At 33.3% G+C, this 15,351-nt stretch overlaps 1 protein-coding gene across 1 annotated transcript; it reads right to left on the minus strand.

Annotated features, from left to right (window-relative positions):
• Window positions 1-4,374: 4,374 nt before the first annotated feature.
• LOC145124423 (patatin-like protein 2) lies at window positions 4,375-7,411 on the minus strand. The gene is made up of 7 exons (XM_079059748.1): window positions 6,978-7,411; window positions 6,690-6,871; window positions 6,098-6,275; window positions 5,853-6,011; window positions 5,197-5,502; window positions 4,831-5,003; window positions 4,375-4,754 (listed from the first exon to the last, which is right to left on the minus strand). The coding sequence occupies exons 1-7, from the start codon at window positions 7,317-7,319 to the stop codon at window positions 4,613-4,615; spliced, it is 1,482 nt and encodes a 493-aa protein (XP_078915874.1). The 5' UTR covers window positions 7,320-7,411; the 3' UTR covers window positions 4,375-4,612.
• Window positions 7,412-15,351: the final 7,940 nt, after the last annotated feature.

A 15,351-nucleotide genomic window follows, 5' to 3' on the forward strand; every position in this document is an offset into this window, starting at 1 on the left:
AGGAGTGGCGACTATGTCGACTACATGTATGCATCCAATTTACTTTATTTTGTATTTAAGTATTGGGTTTTTATTCTAGAAGTTTCCTTCTGGATGAATGTAGTCTTGTGTATGCATTTGCATTGAAAGTGATACTACGTTCCATGGTAGACTACAATTTTTGGTGACATAGACTCAAAACTTTCAAATTGACCTCTCTACTTGTTCTTGTTTGATGAAGGTTTTGGGGATGAGTTGAATGGTTCGAAGACTATCTTACTCCACTTCTGGTTCTTTCTTATGGAAGGGAACGAGTAGTACTCTAGTGATTTCAATTTTGAGCTTTATTTTCGTAGTGGGTGCATTGACATAATTTGTATATTCCAAGTAGGGGAGAGTGGAGATTCTGTAGCAGGAGAATTTTAGACCAGGTTCCAGTCTTTGGCCATACTGCTCAAAGCTAGTGACTTCGCGTGGTTGTTCAATCTTCAAAGTTCTGCGGTGAGTCTGTTTCTAGTTGAAGAATCCTTTCTGGATGATTTTAGTTATTGGTTGCATAGGTGGTTCCATAACATTTTGTCGTGTTTAGAGTATGAGAATATTAGGAGGATCAGGTCGAGGGTTGTGATAAGAATTTCCTTGTATGTTCTTGTTTGATTGGGACTTGGGGGTCCGAGTCACGACGCAAGGGCCTGATTAGGATACTTAAGTTTTACAGGTTCGATGTGTGCCTATGTTAGGCTGAGTAGCTTTGGTAGTGGGTAACGGATCGGGAGTAAGCATGCGAGTCGTTAGTGGGTAGCAGATCAGGAGTAGCCCCGAGAGTCGTTAGTTTGATGGATCAAGAGTAAGCCCGAGAGTCGTTAGAGGTAGACAGATCGGGGGTAATCCCGAGAGTTGTTATTGGGTGATAGATCAGGGGTAAGCACGATAGTCCTTAGTAGTTTGCGGATTGGGGGTAGGCCCAAGAGTTGTACTGGATAACACAACATGGTTGTAGAGAATAGTGGGTTTATAGTATAGTTTAGTATATGTTTGATTGGTTTCCATTCAGGATTTCAATAGTAAGTTTGTATGTGGGGTTATCGGTGATGGCGGTCGACCTTGGGTTCCATCATTCGGTTTGTTAGTAGGACGACGCAAGGCCGTGGGGGATCTTGGTCAGATCGAATCTGTGAATTTTTGGTCTGCATGGTCGATTTATAGGATGAAATTGCTCACCAGATTTTAGGGCGCGACCTTGGAATCTTCGAATTATGGTAAAGGAGTTAGTTTCACGTAATAGGGTTAATTGTCATTTCTCCGACGGGGAGCATGTTTTCGCTAGTAGACTAATCGGAAATAGTTTCGAAAATGGTCATCTAGGTAGGGATTGAACCCATTGATACGATACTTGACAGATCGATTGTTAGGTGTCTAGTCCAAGAATAGAATTTTATTTTGTTCAAGAAGGCCTTGAGGCGGAAACTGTACAACTATACAACATACTCGCGATATGGCGAAATGATTGTTAGGTGTCTCCTGACGTGCCCACGACATGGACAAAAGGACTCCATATCATGGTGAATTTTTACTTTTGTTGACTGTTGACAATTGACTTTTGACCAGTTTGACATTGGGATTAATCTTGAAGGACTCTTGTTATTGATTATGGATCTATCTTTGTTTGGTGCCAATCGGTTCTATGGTGCAGTCAGTGCAGGGAGTGAGAGTTTTATTGTGTTCCTTGGGTGTTCGATTTAGGTGAGTTTCCTCACTGTGTTACCTATATCATATGATGTATATGAGCTGATTATAGCTCAAGGCCAATTATAATCCAATTTGTTGTATGTGAGTTGCGGATAGCTCGGGGTTGCTGATAAATCCTTGTATGTTAGGATATAGGAGTAATGGCATACTTGTTAGAGTAGTAGGTGGTCAGTAATCATCTAGTTCAATGCCCTAGGGGTTTTATGCATTCACGCAGGATAGCCCTAAGAACTCTTAATATGGGATTTCATGCATGTTCCTTATTTGATTGTGGCACTAGAGTGGGATCACCTGTTCAACCGTCTATCTCACCTCTGATTACATATAACTATGCATTCGTTAGAGGTATGCTAGTGGTGACATAGAGTACTGTATGAGGCCTGGTATGTGGTAGCGAGTCTTCTCACTATATTACCTCTGTTATAGTGGTGTGCATGGTAGTCTAGCTGAGTCTTATTTGTTGATTGTTGATATGTATACTTATTGAGTTGTTGATAACTCCAAGACTGTTGATAGTCTGCGGGGTTGCTGATAACCCACAAGGTTGGTGATAACCTATATGGCTGCTATTAACCCATTCGACTGCTAACAGTCCATAAGATTGTTAATGGTCCCAAGTTTGTTGATAAACCATATCTATTTTTACTATTGTGTTGTATGTGATATTTTGGACTGCTTATTATCTTTAGGACCGCTGATAGTCCCAATATTGCTGATAATCCATAATTGATTACTATATTCTGTCAAATATGATATTTTGGGGGAACTCACTAAGCTTTGGTTTATAGTTGTGGATTAAATGATTTTTTTGGTACCATTGGCGATCTTGGGAAGGCGTAGGCATGACCATATACAATCATCAACAACATTGGAGATTCCGCATTTATTATACTACTTTGATTTTCGACCAATTGTATTTTGGAACAAACGAGTTTTCTTAACTTGCGTTTTATGAAAATGGTGTTTTACCTTAAATAAAAATGAAAAATGTGTTCGTGAAAATGGGATATTACATTATTTATTTGTATAATTTTATTATTAATAAATATAATCAACATTTGTATTTAATTGGCAAAAACATTATTTTATTAAACTAATATTTTACCAACATATTGAGAAATATTGTTTCTTGGAAATAAGAATAAAGAAAACATTAACTAGCTTAATATCATAAGGTATTAATATTAAAGTTGTGTACAAAATTTTGGGCACTTAGAGTCGCCAAATTAGTTTGATTTCAAGTAGTTAGTTATGCTAGTGTGTAATACACTGTCTTTGACTTTTTGGCTTGTGAAAGTCGTAGGTATGGAGATAAGCAAAGTGTTGCTTGTAGTCTTCCATTATAAGCTCAATACTTATCATAAGCTGTGTCATTCCTACATTTATTGAATGCTTGATTTTAGTACATCGTATTTAAAGGATGCACTACTATTAAGAACAAGTTGGTTTTTTGCAAGTAAACTGTCTCATATAAGGCTGACAATTTCAAAGTTTGTAGCTCTACTTTCCCTTCTTCCTTTCGTGTAACACTACAAGAAAAAGTCGATTTTACTATGGAGGGAATCCGTTGCAAAAGGCTGAAATTTCGTTGCAAAATACGAATAACTATGGAATTTGCAACGGCCCATTTATATCCAAAAAACGCTAAGCGAAGTGTATACAATGGAAACTGTAATTCTATTACAAAGGTGACACCATAATGAAGTTCGTAGTAGAGGGTATTCTGTCGAGCTTTCCATAAACTTATTTCTTTAGGAATTCTGTAGATATGCGTCAATTGCAAATTATGTAGTCCTCTTTGTATAACTAATCCAATTGCAATAATTTCGTCAAAAATCTCGTTGTAGTGGATCAATAGCAACTTCTGTAGCCATATCTTTGTAGCAAATTTTGTGGCCATGATTCTATAAACCACATTGTTTGCAATTTGCATGAGTACAATAGTTGATTTGGATTAGGAGAAACCATTGTTGTGTTGTTTTGAGCACAAATGGTATATAGAAGAACCTTTATCCTGATTATGAAATGATAAAGAAACCAATTTATTCTAAATCAGTGATAATTTGATCTTGTGGATTCAAAGCACAACCACTCAAACTTTAATAACAATTGAAGGAATAAAAATATCCTGAAGATATTCCTAGACAAGGTATGAAATTTTGAGTAAACAACAACAATAAAGGTTGATAATGATTTCCACTCAAGTATGGAATATATCCGGTCAAGCCTAGAAGGATACTAACCAAGTATTCAATAGAAAGGTTAAACAGTGAATATAAGTAAATACGCAGTGAATGTTTTCGAGAGCATGAAAGATGTGATTCTTGAATTGGTAAAAGGTATGTTTGATACAAGGTTTGACACCACTATTTATAGGACAAGGAGTAAGATAAGAGAAATAGACAAAGGTATACATCGTAGAGTGAAGAGCAACAACATGATATCTGACATCACATCGTTGTTGATCTTGTCCCTTAGGTCTTTTATATAAGGTAAAAAAATAGTCCAAAATAGTCATTGTCTTGACGTTTTCTCTACGAAATAGCAAACAGTTCGGAATACGTAACAATTTTAGATAGACATACACCTCAGAAATACTCATTCATCGGATAGCCTAAGTTTCAGCTTTCATGAACCAACAAGAAATTAGAAACAACAAAAATCAAAACATAATCATTACCGATGTACGTGCACCATATCAAGCTAGAGTCTTTCCTCGATCAGAGGTAGTTATAAAATCATATACGCAAAACTTAGTTACAAAATCATATACGCAACACTTACATACTTCTCTTAACATATGTATAAAGTCTAAATCATATGTAAGGCAATCTTAGCCCTACTTCACCATCAAAGTGATATAGTAATTGAACCTATATATCCTTTATACATTAATGCTTGGTTTTTCGAAAGCCCCAAAATTTGGCTTTGTCTCGGACATGATACATGGTTCTGGATTTGCTTTTATTGGTCGTGGCGATCTAAGGTCACGAAGGTGCTTCTCACATGAAAGTTGTTTTGCAAATCTATACAAGAAAACAAATAGTCACTCACAGAGTAATTAAATGCATCAAATAGTGCGCAGTTGATTAAGATGCTTACTCTTTGAGAGCATCTTCATTAGTTTTTTCGCTGTAAGGGACAAACTTTCCGGTTTCCAAGTTCACCCTTGAAACTTTCTTTTTAAGTAAGCCTTCACCAGCTTCAATCAAATATTCCAAATTGTCCTTGGTAGCTCTATCAAGTGAAGACAATGTCCTTTCTAAGCCATCCTCCTATGTTTCATAAGACTTTGTTGATATATCATCACAAAATTAATCTTTAGCAGTTACAAGATTCTAACGTACTAAAGCTATAAATACCCCTGAGCAACTCACTCTTATATAAATTTCTAAGTGTAGTTCCTTTGGTGTTATTATACTTTTATTCAAATGTTTCGAAGTTGTAACATAAAGGTCACACACAAACCTGGATGCGTAGGTAATTTTGTTCGACGTCAAGGGCTTTGAAGACAACAGAAAGGTGGATATCAACCATATCAGTGCTAGATTGAGTGAAAATATCAAGTAGGGGAGTAGAGCCATTGGCATTGAACCACCATCCTAACAAGCCCCATTTTGAAGCCTCTTTGGCACTATATTTCCATTTCTTTTTGCATTCCCCAGTTCCGATAGATATAACCAAAAATCTACGATACTCTAGGGTTTGAGGTACGTGAAAATCACTATTTTTGCGAATGAGTTGCTTAGCAATTTCTCCCATTGCAATAAGAGTCTAAAAACATAAGAAAAAGATGAGTAAGAATATGTCCATTTTGTAGAGAAATTCTTTTAAAAAGTATTAATCTCTATATTAATTCTAAGAGATAACCAGTTACAGATAAATTTAAATGAATCTTTGTCCTTCAACATTCTTAGATCTTGGGATTTTAAAAGTTTTCATAAATGAATTCTAAGGGTCAAATGGCTCACGTTCATTAGTTCGGTTTGTTTCATCATATTTTCATTCCTTTTGTCGGTTTTTATGTACACATGTTGGGATGGTGAATGAAAATGAACATACAAGTGAAGTAGTTAGACAAATGGACCATATGTTACAAATTTATAATTGATAAGTATTCTAACCGGATTATTTGCTGCCACACCACCATCAACTAGGTTAAACTCATGCTTCTGTCCCTCATGAATGGTTTCAAAATGATGCGGTGGAAGATAAGTAGGTGCTGCTGATGTTGCGATGCAAATATCCGACAGCAAGGCATTCAAATAAGGCTTTTCCTTCATCTATTAACATGAACAACAATCTATCAACATTAGTTGTATGATTTATATAACAAATACATCACACAAAGGAAAAAGATAATTAAAACCTCATAGTTGGAAAAGATTGTTGGCTGGAGTGTCGAGATGTCAAAGGTAGGAATAGCAACATTAGTTAATGTATCTTCCAATCGGATGTTTTCAAGCCTCTTCCTAATGGAGTTGTGAAGGTACTTCCCATCATATAGTGGTCCAGTTAAGCTCTTGACAATTTTTGTCAACACATTGCTGTTTTTCAAGAAACCAAAACCATGTCAATATTACTCATTTCGTTTGTAAATTTGCATTTCTTTGTAACATTTTACTGGAATACTTTAGACACACACACACACACACAGAGAGAGAGAGAGAGAGAGAGAGAGAGAGAGAGAGAGAGAGAGAGAGAGAGAGAGAGAGAATTTTACTAAGAAAGAAGACTCTATTCTAAAAAAGACTTGTCGTCTAAATTCTAAAAAAGACTCTATTCTCTTCTAAGAAAGAAGAATATCTTCTTTTTAAAGTCCGAGAATTTTACTTTGTAACATTTTACTCGAATCCTTTATATTCTCTTGTGCAAGGTGAAATGTTATAAATATTCTGTTATCTTTAGATGATTAAACTCATAAAATTTCCAAATTCAAACTAATTACATGAAGTTGTTACCGATCTTGAGGGAAGATCTTTGGGCACTTCTGGAGATAGAATTTCTTGATGTCCTTAGCCGCAAACAAAGGGCGCTTTTCTTCATTTGGAGCCGTTAACATCGCAGTGATGAGACCACCGGTACTTGTCCCTGCAATTATATCAAAATAGTCTGCTATTCTTGCGTCTTCACCATCTATTCTCTGAGAACATAAATCAGATTTGTAAGATGGCAAAGATATCATACAAGTTCAAACAAAAAAGAAAAAAAGAGTTGAATATAGAGAAATCAAAAGAAGCATGTGGTACCTGAAGCTCAGTCTCAAGAAAGTCGAGGATAATAGCTGGTATAAGACCTCTAACTCCACCACCATCAATGCTAAGTACTGTAATCAAGTTCCCCAAAACTGGGGGCTGTATCGCTGATTTCGATCTCTCCATTTGAGTACTCATGAGATATCTCTGTTTATATGTGTATAAGTTTGTCAGTGATTTATCTTTTATCCTTGCAACAGATAAGTTGCCTACTTTATTGGCATTCCAATTTATAGGCCCGTGCTCTATTTTTCTTGAACTGCACCACCTTTTAAGGCTTCTTAAATTGAGCTTTATTTGATTAGAAAGGTTGGTGTATAAGCTATGCAATACCATAGCAGAAGTATATTGCGAAAATAGAAACGACGGAAACCAAAGGGTATTGTTTTTTTACATCAAGTGTCTTTTACTTATAGGACTTGAGATTTTTTTTGTACATAAGGCATATATATAAGTGAATATGATAACATCTTGAAATTTTAAAGGTAGCTATATCAATAATATGTGGTAGCGATACTTATAATTTGACGGCTTTGAGCTCATTGGTATTGGTTCCGTTGGTATTTGGTGCTATAACCGTGTGAATCTAGGAATTATAGAGTTATCTCTAGTATTGGTGATTTTAGTATTATTTAACTATTTACTTATTTAGTGTAATTATAATCTATACGAGTGATGAACACGATCAAAGTGTGATCTAATACAAGTTTTGGTGATACAAAGGGCAGGATTTTATTATTTACCTTGGTTATGCATTTATTATATGGAAAGATGATTTATGTTTTTATTATTTTAAAAGATTACAATTAGAACGTACTAATAATTTTTTAAAAAGATAGATAAAGGGTATGTCTAACAAGAACGAATTTCACATCAGTATCATATAGTGCGTTACAGTTATAATTCATGACGTTGTAGATGATGAATAAAATGACATCATCAGACTTGTAGGTCCCTTGTAGCACGTCAATTCGACCAAATTTTGTGAACGCACTACTTTTTTTTTTTTTTTTTTTTTTTTTTTTTTTTTTTTTTTTTTTTTTTCGATTGAACAAACGAATAATATTATAGAAGCCTTAAATTTTTAACACGTAGTTGGAAAAAACCTTAATATTTTTTTTATTATTGCTACAGCCACAACCTTTTTGCAGAATTATCACTCTAGCCCACTTAACAAGTTTCATTGTTAACTTTGTTATTTGGGCTAATGTCATAAAAACCATCAAAGTTTTTAAAGTTTTGTCGGTTTTGCTCAAAGTTGAATTTTATGTCCGTTTTTACCATAATATTTTCCAAAAAATGTTCGGTTTTACCCTTTTACCAGTGATAACAGATACCATTATATCAACTTCGAAAAAAACCCTTAAGTTTATAGTTTTTTATGTTTTTACCCTTAAGTTTATAATTTTTTTGAACTTTTACCGTATGTATTTTTTTCCATATTATACGTATTCTTGCAGAAAAATCATATTTATATACGAAAAAATTTTAATTAAATATTGTATTTACATTTTCTTAATGTTATTTCTTTATATATATATATATATATATATATATATATATATATATGTGTGTGTGTGTGTGTGTGTGTGTGTGTGTGTGTGTGTGTGTGTGTGTGTGTGGGGGGGGGGGGGGGGAGGGTTTCTTGGATAAACCATTTAAGATGTAAAAAAAACAAATTAATATGTTTTTAGAACTACAAATACGTATTTTTATGTATTTAAAAATATATATATATATATATATATATATATATATATATATATATATATATATATATATATATATATATATATATATCAATAAAAAAAACTTGTTCAATCATAAACATGTTTATATAAGTATATACATATATTTTTAAAAGTGTAAATATGTATTTTGATATATGTTTTTTTTAAAGTATAAATATTTTTTTAGAAGTATAGATTCATATTAATATATAAAAACGTAAAAATATGTATTTATACTTCTAAAACCTATATCTATAAAACATGTATTCATAATTCTAAAAATATTATTTATCTTTTTAAATGGTATAGCCTTGCAAAAACACACACACAAACAAACAAACAAATATATATATATATATATATATATATATATATATATATATATATATATATATATATATATATATATATATATATAATACAATATTTAATTAAAAAAAAATTCGTATATAAATACGATTTTTCTGCATGAATACGTATATTATGAAAAAATATACTTAGGGTAAAAGTGTAAAAAAAATTATAAATTTAAAGGTAAAAATGAAAAAAAACGGTAAACTTAAGGGTTTTTTTTTCGCGAATTTAATATAATGGTAACCTGGAAAACCTGTTATCACCGGTAAAATGGTAAAACCGAACATTTTTTTGAAAATGTTAGTGTAAAAACGGACATAAAATTCAATTTTGGGCAAAACCGACAAAACCCTTAAAACTTGAGGGTTTTTATGACATTAAATTTTTGCAAAATCAGTTCTAAAAAGTTCAAGTTTGGTCCCTGAGATTTGGAAAAAATTACACCACATGATTTTTTAACTTTATTTTTTGTTTTTGTATACTTTATTTATTTCTTTTTTTATAAATATATATACATTTATTTTATATATACTTTATTTATTTTTATTTTTTAATTTTATTTTTAAACAATTTGATTTTTTTACCTTTTTACTTTTTGTTTTCTATTTTTTTTATTTTAGTTATTTATTGTTTTTCTAATGTTTTTATTTATTTTGATTAAAGTAAACGAACTTGAATTAGATATAAATTACTATAAGAAGTTTTTTTTATAAAGACCGAGTATTATTATTATTTTTTTGTTCTTTCTTTTAGTCTGTTATCAAATTGAAATATTATCTTCAATTTAAACTATTGATATCACATATAGAAATATGATTTAATTTACAACTTATATCACACATTAAAACATTATTTCTCAATAAACAAGCTAATTTTTTTTAATTTCATTTTTTCGTGACATAAATATAATAGCACTAAAGAACAAAAAAATAAAAATAATAAATAAGTTGGACCGAAATTACAAATATAGACATAACTATTTTATTTATTTGAATAAAAATAAAAAAATAATAAAAACTATAACTTATTAAAATTATAATATACTCTAATATATTAATATATTTTACATTTTTTGAAAAAAGGTCAACGAAAAGTTAAAAACGCAAAAAAAATAATAATAATAATAATAATTTGAAAACAAATAAGAAAAAAATTAAAAAAATAAAAAGACGAAAAAATTAAAATATAATACGAAAAAAAATATGAAAAAAAAACTAAAACAAATACTCTAATATAATCTATATATACACTAAAAAAATAGAAAACAAAAGGTAAAAAGGTAAAAAAAAATCAAATTGTTGAAAAATAAAGTTAGAAAATGAAAATAAATAAAGTATATATAAAAAACCGAAAATTAAAATGTATATATATATATATATATATATATATATATATATATATATATATATATATATATATATATATATATAACGCAAAATAAAGTTAAAAACCCATGTGGTGTAATTTTTTGCAAATCTCAATAACCAAATTTAAACTTTTTAGGACTGATTTTGCAAAAAATTTAACCAAGTTAACCATGAAACTCGTTAAGTGGGCTAGAGTGATAATTCTGCAAGAAAGTTGTTGTCAAACCCCTAAACCGGAACGGCGGAAACGTTCGTCGGCGGAGGACGTCATGTACAGTATCACAACAATTGAATAATAGTAATCAAAGCAACAACAACCATTGTATTGATATTAAAATGTTTACATTGTATTCGAATCATATATGATTGACTCAAAAGTAAATAACAAAGATAAAGACTTGAGACTACTATGTTCCGTCTTCTCGAAACCTGTGCGAGTACCTGTCTACTAGTGTCCTGAAAATACAAGTGGTTTTTGAAAGAGTGTCAACATTAAAGTTGGTGAGTTCATAAGCATTTTGTTTTGGAAAGTATGTTCTTTGTTCTTTCAAAATGTAAACGTTTTCCTCCATAAAAATCCTATATTTTCTGATGTGATGAATGATGCCAGTTCCTTCTATAACCACTTAATTTATACTACTTATCTATAAACTAATATCAAACGGACAGTTGAATGTGTAGATCTGCCCTAAGCCCACAACCAAACAAGGAATAGGAAATGAGGAGGAAACCACACATTCCACTGCCTATCAGATATTCTTCATATATAACCTTGATTTATAAACTCAAGGAATCATAGAATTAACAATGATAGTTCGTAAGTTAAATGGTAAACAGTTTGCTTGTAAAATAATGATATTGACTCTAGAAAATCCTATATTCTCCATAAAAGTGAATTGTTGTCTCTAATGTTCCAAACTGAAAAGTTCAAGTATAAATACCATACTTAATTTACTTAAGAATTTGTCTTAAACCCTAAGACCAAAATGTTTGCATGTTGAAGTATGCTAGTTTCGTATACTTGTCATTCGGTTATTTGATAAAACTGCTTTGATATATGTATCCCAGAGTTTTAAGTTCTGATCTAGAAAAAGGTATGTTATACAGGTACGCGTTGGTATGACCCATATCTGTTTCCTCTTATGATTACTTAGTGCATACAAATTATATATCACCAAGATCGAACGGACTGTTGATTGAGTGATTCTGCCCTAAGCTCACAACCAAACAAGGGACAGGAAGTAAGGCGGAAAGCACCCATCTCACTACCTATCGGATATTATCTATAGATAACCCTGATGTATAAACCAAGAAACCTTAGAATTAACAATAAGAGTCCTTTAGATCCTATTGGTTCGTAAATCCCTTTGTTGTAGTTTTGTAAATAATAAAACTATGTGAAGTTTGTTTATATATTCATACACTAATCGTACTACTGATACCAAATTGTGAGTTCTCATAACCATACATAATATGATGGATGGACTGACTCGACGTTCTTCAGGCGTCGAAAAATCGCTCATGAGATTTGTCACCCCAGAACTTCCGTTCCAACTGTAGCTAACAGTCGGGGTGCGGGGTTGTCAATCCCGTATAGATCTATACACAAATTCAAGCTCTCCCTCCAGGAGACTCTAGTTATTAAGGTCAAGACTTTTTTTGGCACTTAAATAAGTACTTGAAGACGTTATCTCACAAAGCTATATCGACGGTTAAGTGTAGAATATCTGAAAATCCTTTGAAATGAATGTATGTTTACATGTTCCATAAACTATACCTAATATAGTTTATATGTTCGTTACTGTGATAAAACTTGTACTTGTTAAGATATTACTTATGTTCCATAAACTATACCAATTATAGTTTATATGTTTGTTTGTTTTGTATCTCTGTATTTTGTAAATATGATGTGTGTGTTCAATAAGCTACACATACCGGGACTCGCTTCGGGTCTCGGGATGATACCGGGGCTTCGGGGGTACTTCGGGATGGCTATAGAGGGTATCGGGAGTGAGAGAGAAGAGATGGAGCAACCAAATTCGACAGACCCTCGATTTCTATTTATAGGGCCAACATTTTGTACTCACGTCGTGAGTTTCCAATGCTCACGTCGTGAGCCTAGTAGGTCACTGCGTTCGTCACTCGTCCACTTGTTTTGGAAGACGTCCATCACTTGCTCACGTCGTGAACACTGTGCTCACGTCGTGAACACTGTGCTCACGTCGTGAGCTCCGACACAGCCTCGAATTTTGTGTTCCGAACTTCAAAAATTCATATCTTTCGCATACGAGCTCCGTTTTCGACGTTATTTATTTCCACGCGTAGGTGAGATCATGCTCTACAACTCTCGTTTAGATTCCGTTGGCTAATTTTGACTTTATTTTTATTATATTATTTTTAGTAGGCCGGGACGGGAAAACTCTGTTATAAATTCATAACTGCTTCATCTGAAGTCCGTTTTCGTCTGTCTTTTTACCGTTGGACTACTATCGACGAGATCTTCGATTCTCGTTTAGATTGTTTCGGCTAGAAATCACTCGATCTCATATTCGAACTTCGGGCTGCATACTGCTAAGCTAAAACTTAGAAAAGTCATAACTTCCTCATACGAAGTCAGATTTAGACGTTATTTTTATGCACGCTCTCGGTTTAACATATTCTACGAATTTCGTTTAGATCACCAAGTCTAGATATCGCTCTATCTTAAATTCGTATTTTACGTCATACGGCATCGTGCCGGTTCTGTCACGAAACTTCGACAGGTCATAACTTCTTCGTTATAACTCGGATTTCGACATTCTTTATATATTCGGAAACCTTGTCATGACCACTTCGTCTTCATATATCGATATCGGCTCTATCTAACATTTTATTTTTTTACGCTTATTTTTATTCTTAATTCAATTAAGCCACACAATTAAGCATAAAACACATAATACTCAAATAATACATTATTATTATTTCAAAATGTTACAAAGGTTAACCTAGACTATTACATCAATATTAATTCCTAGCCCAGAAACGCGGACGTTACACAAAGTGCCAACGGTGATCCTCGGATTAGAATACATGACAGTAGTCGTATCCTAATAATTATGCCCAATCGTTATTTAAATTAGTAAGATATTAATTTAAATAATAAATTAAATAATGTTATAATTAATAATTAAAGTGTTAGACAACACCCTAATTATGTAAGAAAGACTTACAATAATTATTTGGAATTAACTGGAATGTTGAAGTGGGTTCACAGTTTAAAAAAGGGTTTACGGTTGGATAATTGGGTTTACGGTTGGATCTTGGTGTTCTTGAGGAATAATATGAAGGTTTGAAGATATTATGAATGTTCATGGGGAATTGGTTGAAGATTTGGGCGTAAACACTTGAAGATTGAGAGAAAAAGGAGGTGTTTACGGATGATAGCTGAGAGGATTTGGGAATGGTTCACGGTTGTAAAGTGGAGAAATGAATTGATTCCTGGGTGAAAACACATATACAGGGGGGGTTTTATGGATTATAAAGGGCTTGGGCCTTGGTGTTTACAGATTTAGGCCAACCATAAACACCATTTTGCATTGAAATTAAATTCGTGAACTAGTTTGAATTAAATCCCCAAACCGTGAACACCCTTGATGATTTGAATTTGGACCATGGATACTCCTTTGGAGTGAATTATTGGCCGTGAACCTCATTTTTCCTTGGATTCTTGGCCGTGAACACATTGCACTTTCATTCTCTAGGCCGTGAACTCTTCCTTTCTAGAACCCATTGGCCGTAAACACACCTATGGTGTGTTATTTATGGTTTAAACCCTCATCTTTTGCCAAGTGTTGGATTATACCTTCCTAATCTAGCTTAGGTTTCAATCCCTACTTCTTTGTTAACTCTTAAACAAGTCCTAAGGCTATAGAGGTCACCATGCAACAAGAATTGTATTGTGGTTTACACTAGTACTTGGTTAGGGTTTAGACCATGCTAGGTCTAAAATTTGGAGTTGTGACATCATCCCTCGTTAGAGAGAATTTCGTCCCGAAATTAGAATCCTATATGGCTACTAGGAATTAGGAAGGAGGTATGTACTTCGGTTCTATCTGGTCCTTGCGTTCTCCAGTGAATTCAGATCCTCGCTTGAAGATCCAGCGGATCTTCACTGTTGGGTCTGCTGTTCTGATCAATAGAAAGTGTGTGTGGGTTCGACTTACTTGTCTATTGTTCATTCGAATGATAGTATGTATGCACGTAGTCATGGACAGCCTTTTGTCCTGAAGTTCATGGTAGGACTTATACTTGGTCATCCATTATCGCCTCGTGTATACAAATCGTATATAATTAAGATTGATAAGACGGTCGGATGGGTGGCTCTGCTCCAAGTCCATAATCAAACAAGAAACATGAGATATGTGGGAAACACACATCCTAAGTCTGTAGAATCTTAATTATATACCACTCTCGCGTATACACCTAACAGTGATAGATTCATCGTATTTGCCCCTAGCATCTGTGCTTGAACTTGACTTGCTGCATATTTGGTATTCCCAAAAGATCTGTTGGGAATACTTCGAGAATGTTACGGAAGGATATAATACTCCTCGCATGGGTACTTCGGGGTTTGAAACGAGAGACGATTCTGAGGTCGGTGTCGAATTTGTCATTAAGAGTGACGAGAGTTTCGTTGGTCGGTCAATTAGAGCGAAGGGTCATTCCGTAGTACGCGTGACTGGTATGGTGAGGACCAAGTCAATCTAGGTCGGACGACGTCGTCGGAACTTCTTATTGACACACGTGTTAAGTTGATTCGGAAGAGTGTTGGTCAAAGCGATAATACATCTTAGGTGTACGTTTTTAGTGTTTTCAGTTATATCCCTGTTATTACTACTGCAAGCATTTTGTAGTGCATTATGCGAGTACTAACAATAG

The sequence above is a fragment of the Lactuca virosa genome, chromosome 7, assembly GCF_052849685.1.
Source record: "Lactuca virosa cultivar CGN04683 chromosome 7, Lactuca_virosa_CGN04683_v6, whole genome shotgun sequence".
In the NCBI taxonomy this organism is placed as follows: domain Eukaryota; kingdom Viridiplantae; phylum Streptophyta; class Magnoliopsida; order Asterales; family Asteraceae; genus Lactuca; species Lactuca virosa.

What these genes read in the sequence shown, in the direction of transcription:
- LOC145124423 (XM_079059748.1), bottom strand. Translation starts at nt 7,319, where the DNA reads ATGGTATTGCATAGCTTATACACCAACCTTTCTAATCAAATAAAGCTC. An exon ending in TTCTTGAGACTGAGCTTCAG is followed by an intron (nt 6,872 to 6,977) that starts GTACCACATGCT and finishes TTATGTTCTCAG; the next exon opens with AGAATAGATGGTGAAGACGC. An exon ending in AATGAAGATGCTCTCAAAGA is followed by an intron (nt 4,755 to 4,830) that starts GTAAGCATCTTA and finishes TTTCTTGTATAG; the next exon opens with ATTTGCAAAACAACTTTCAT.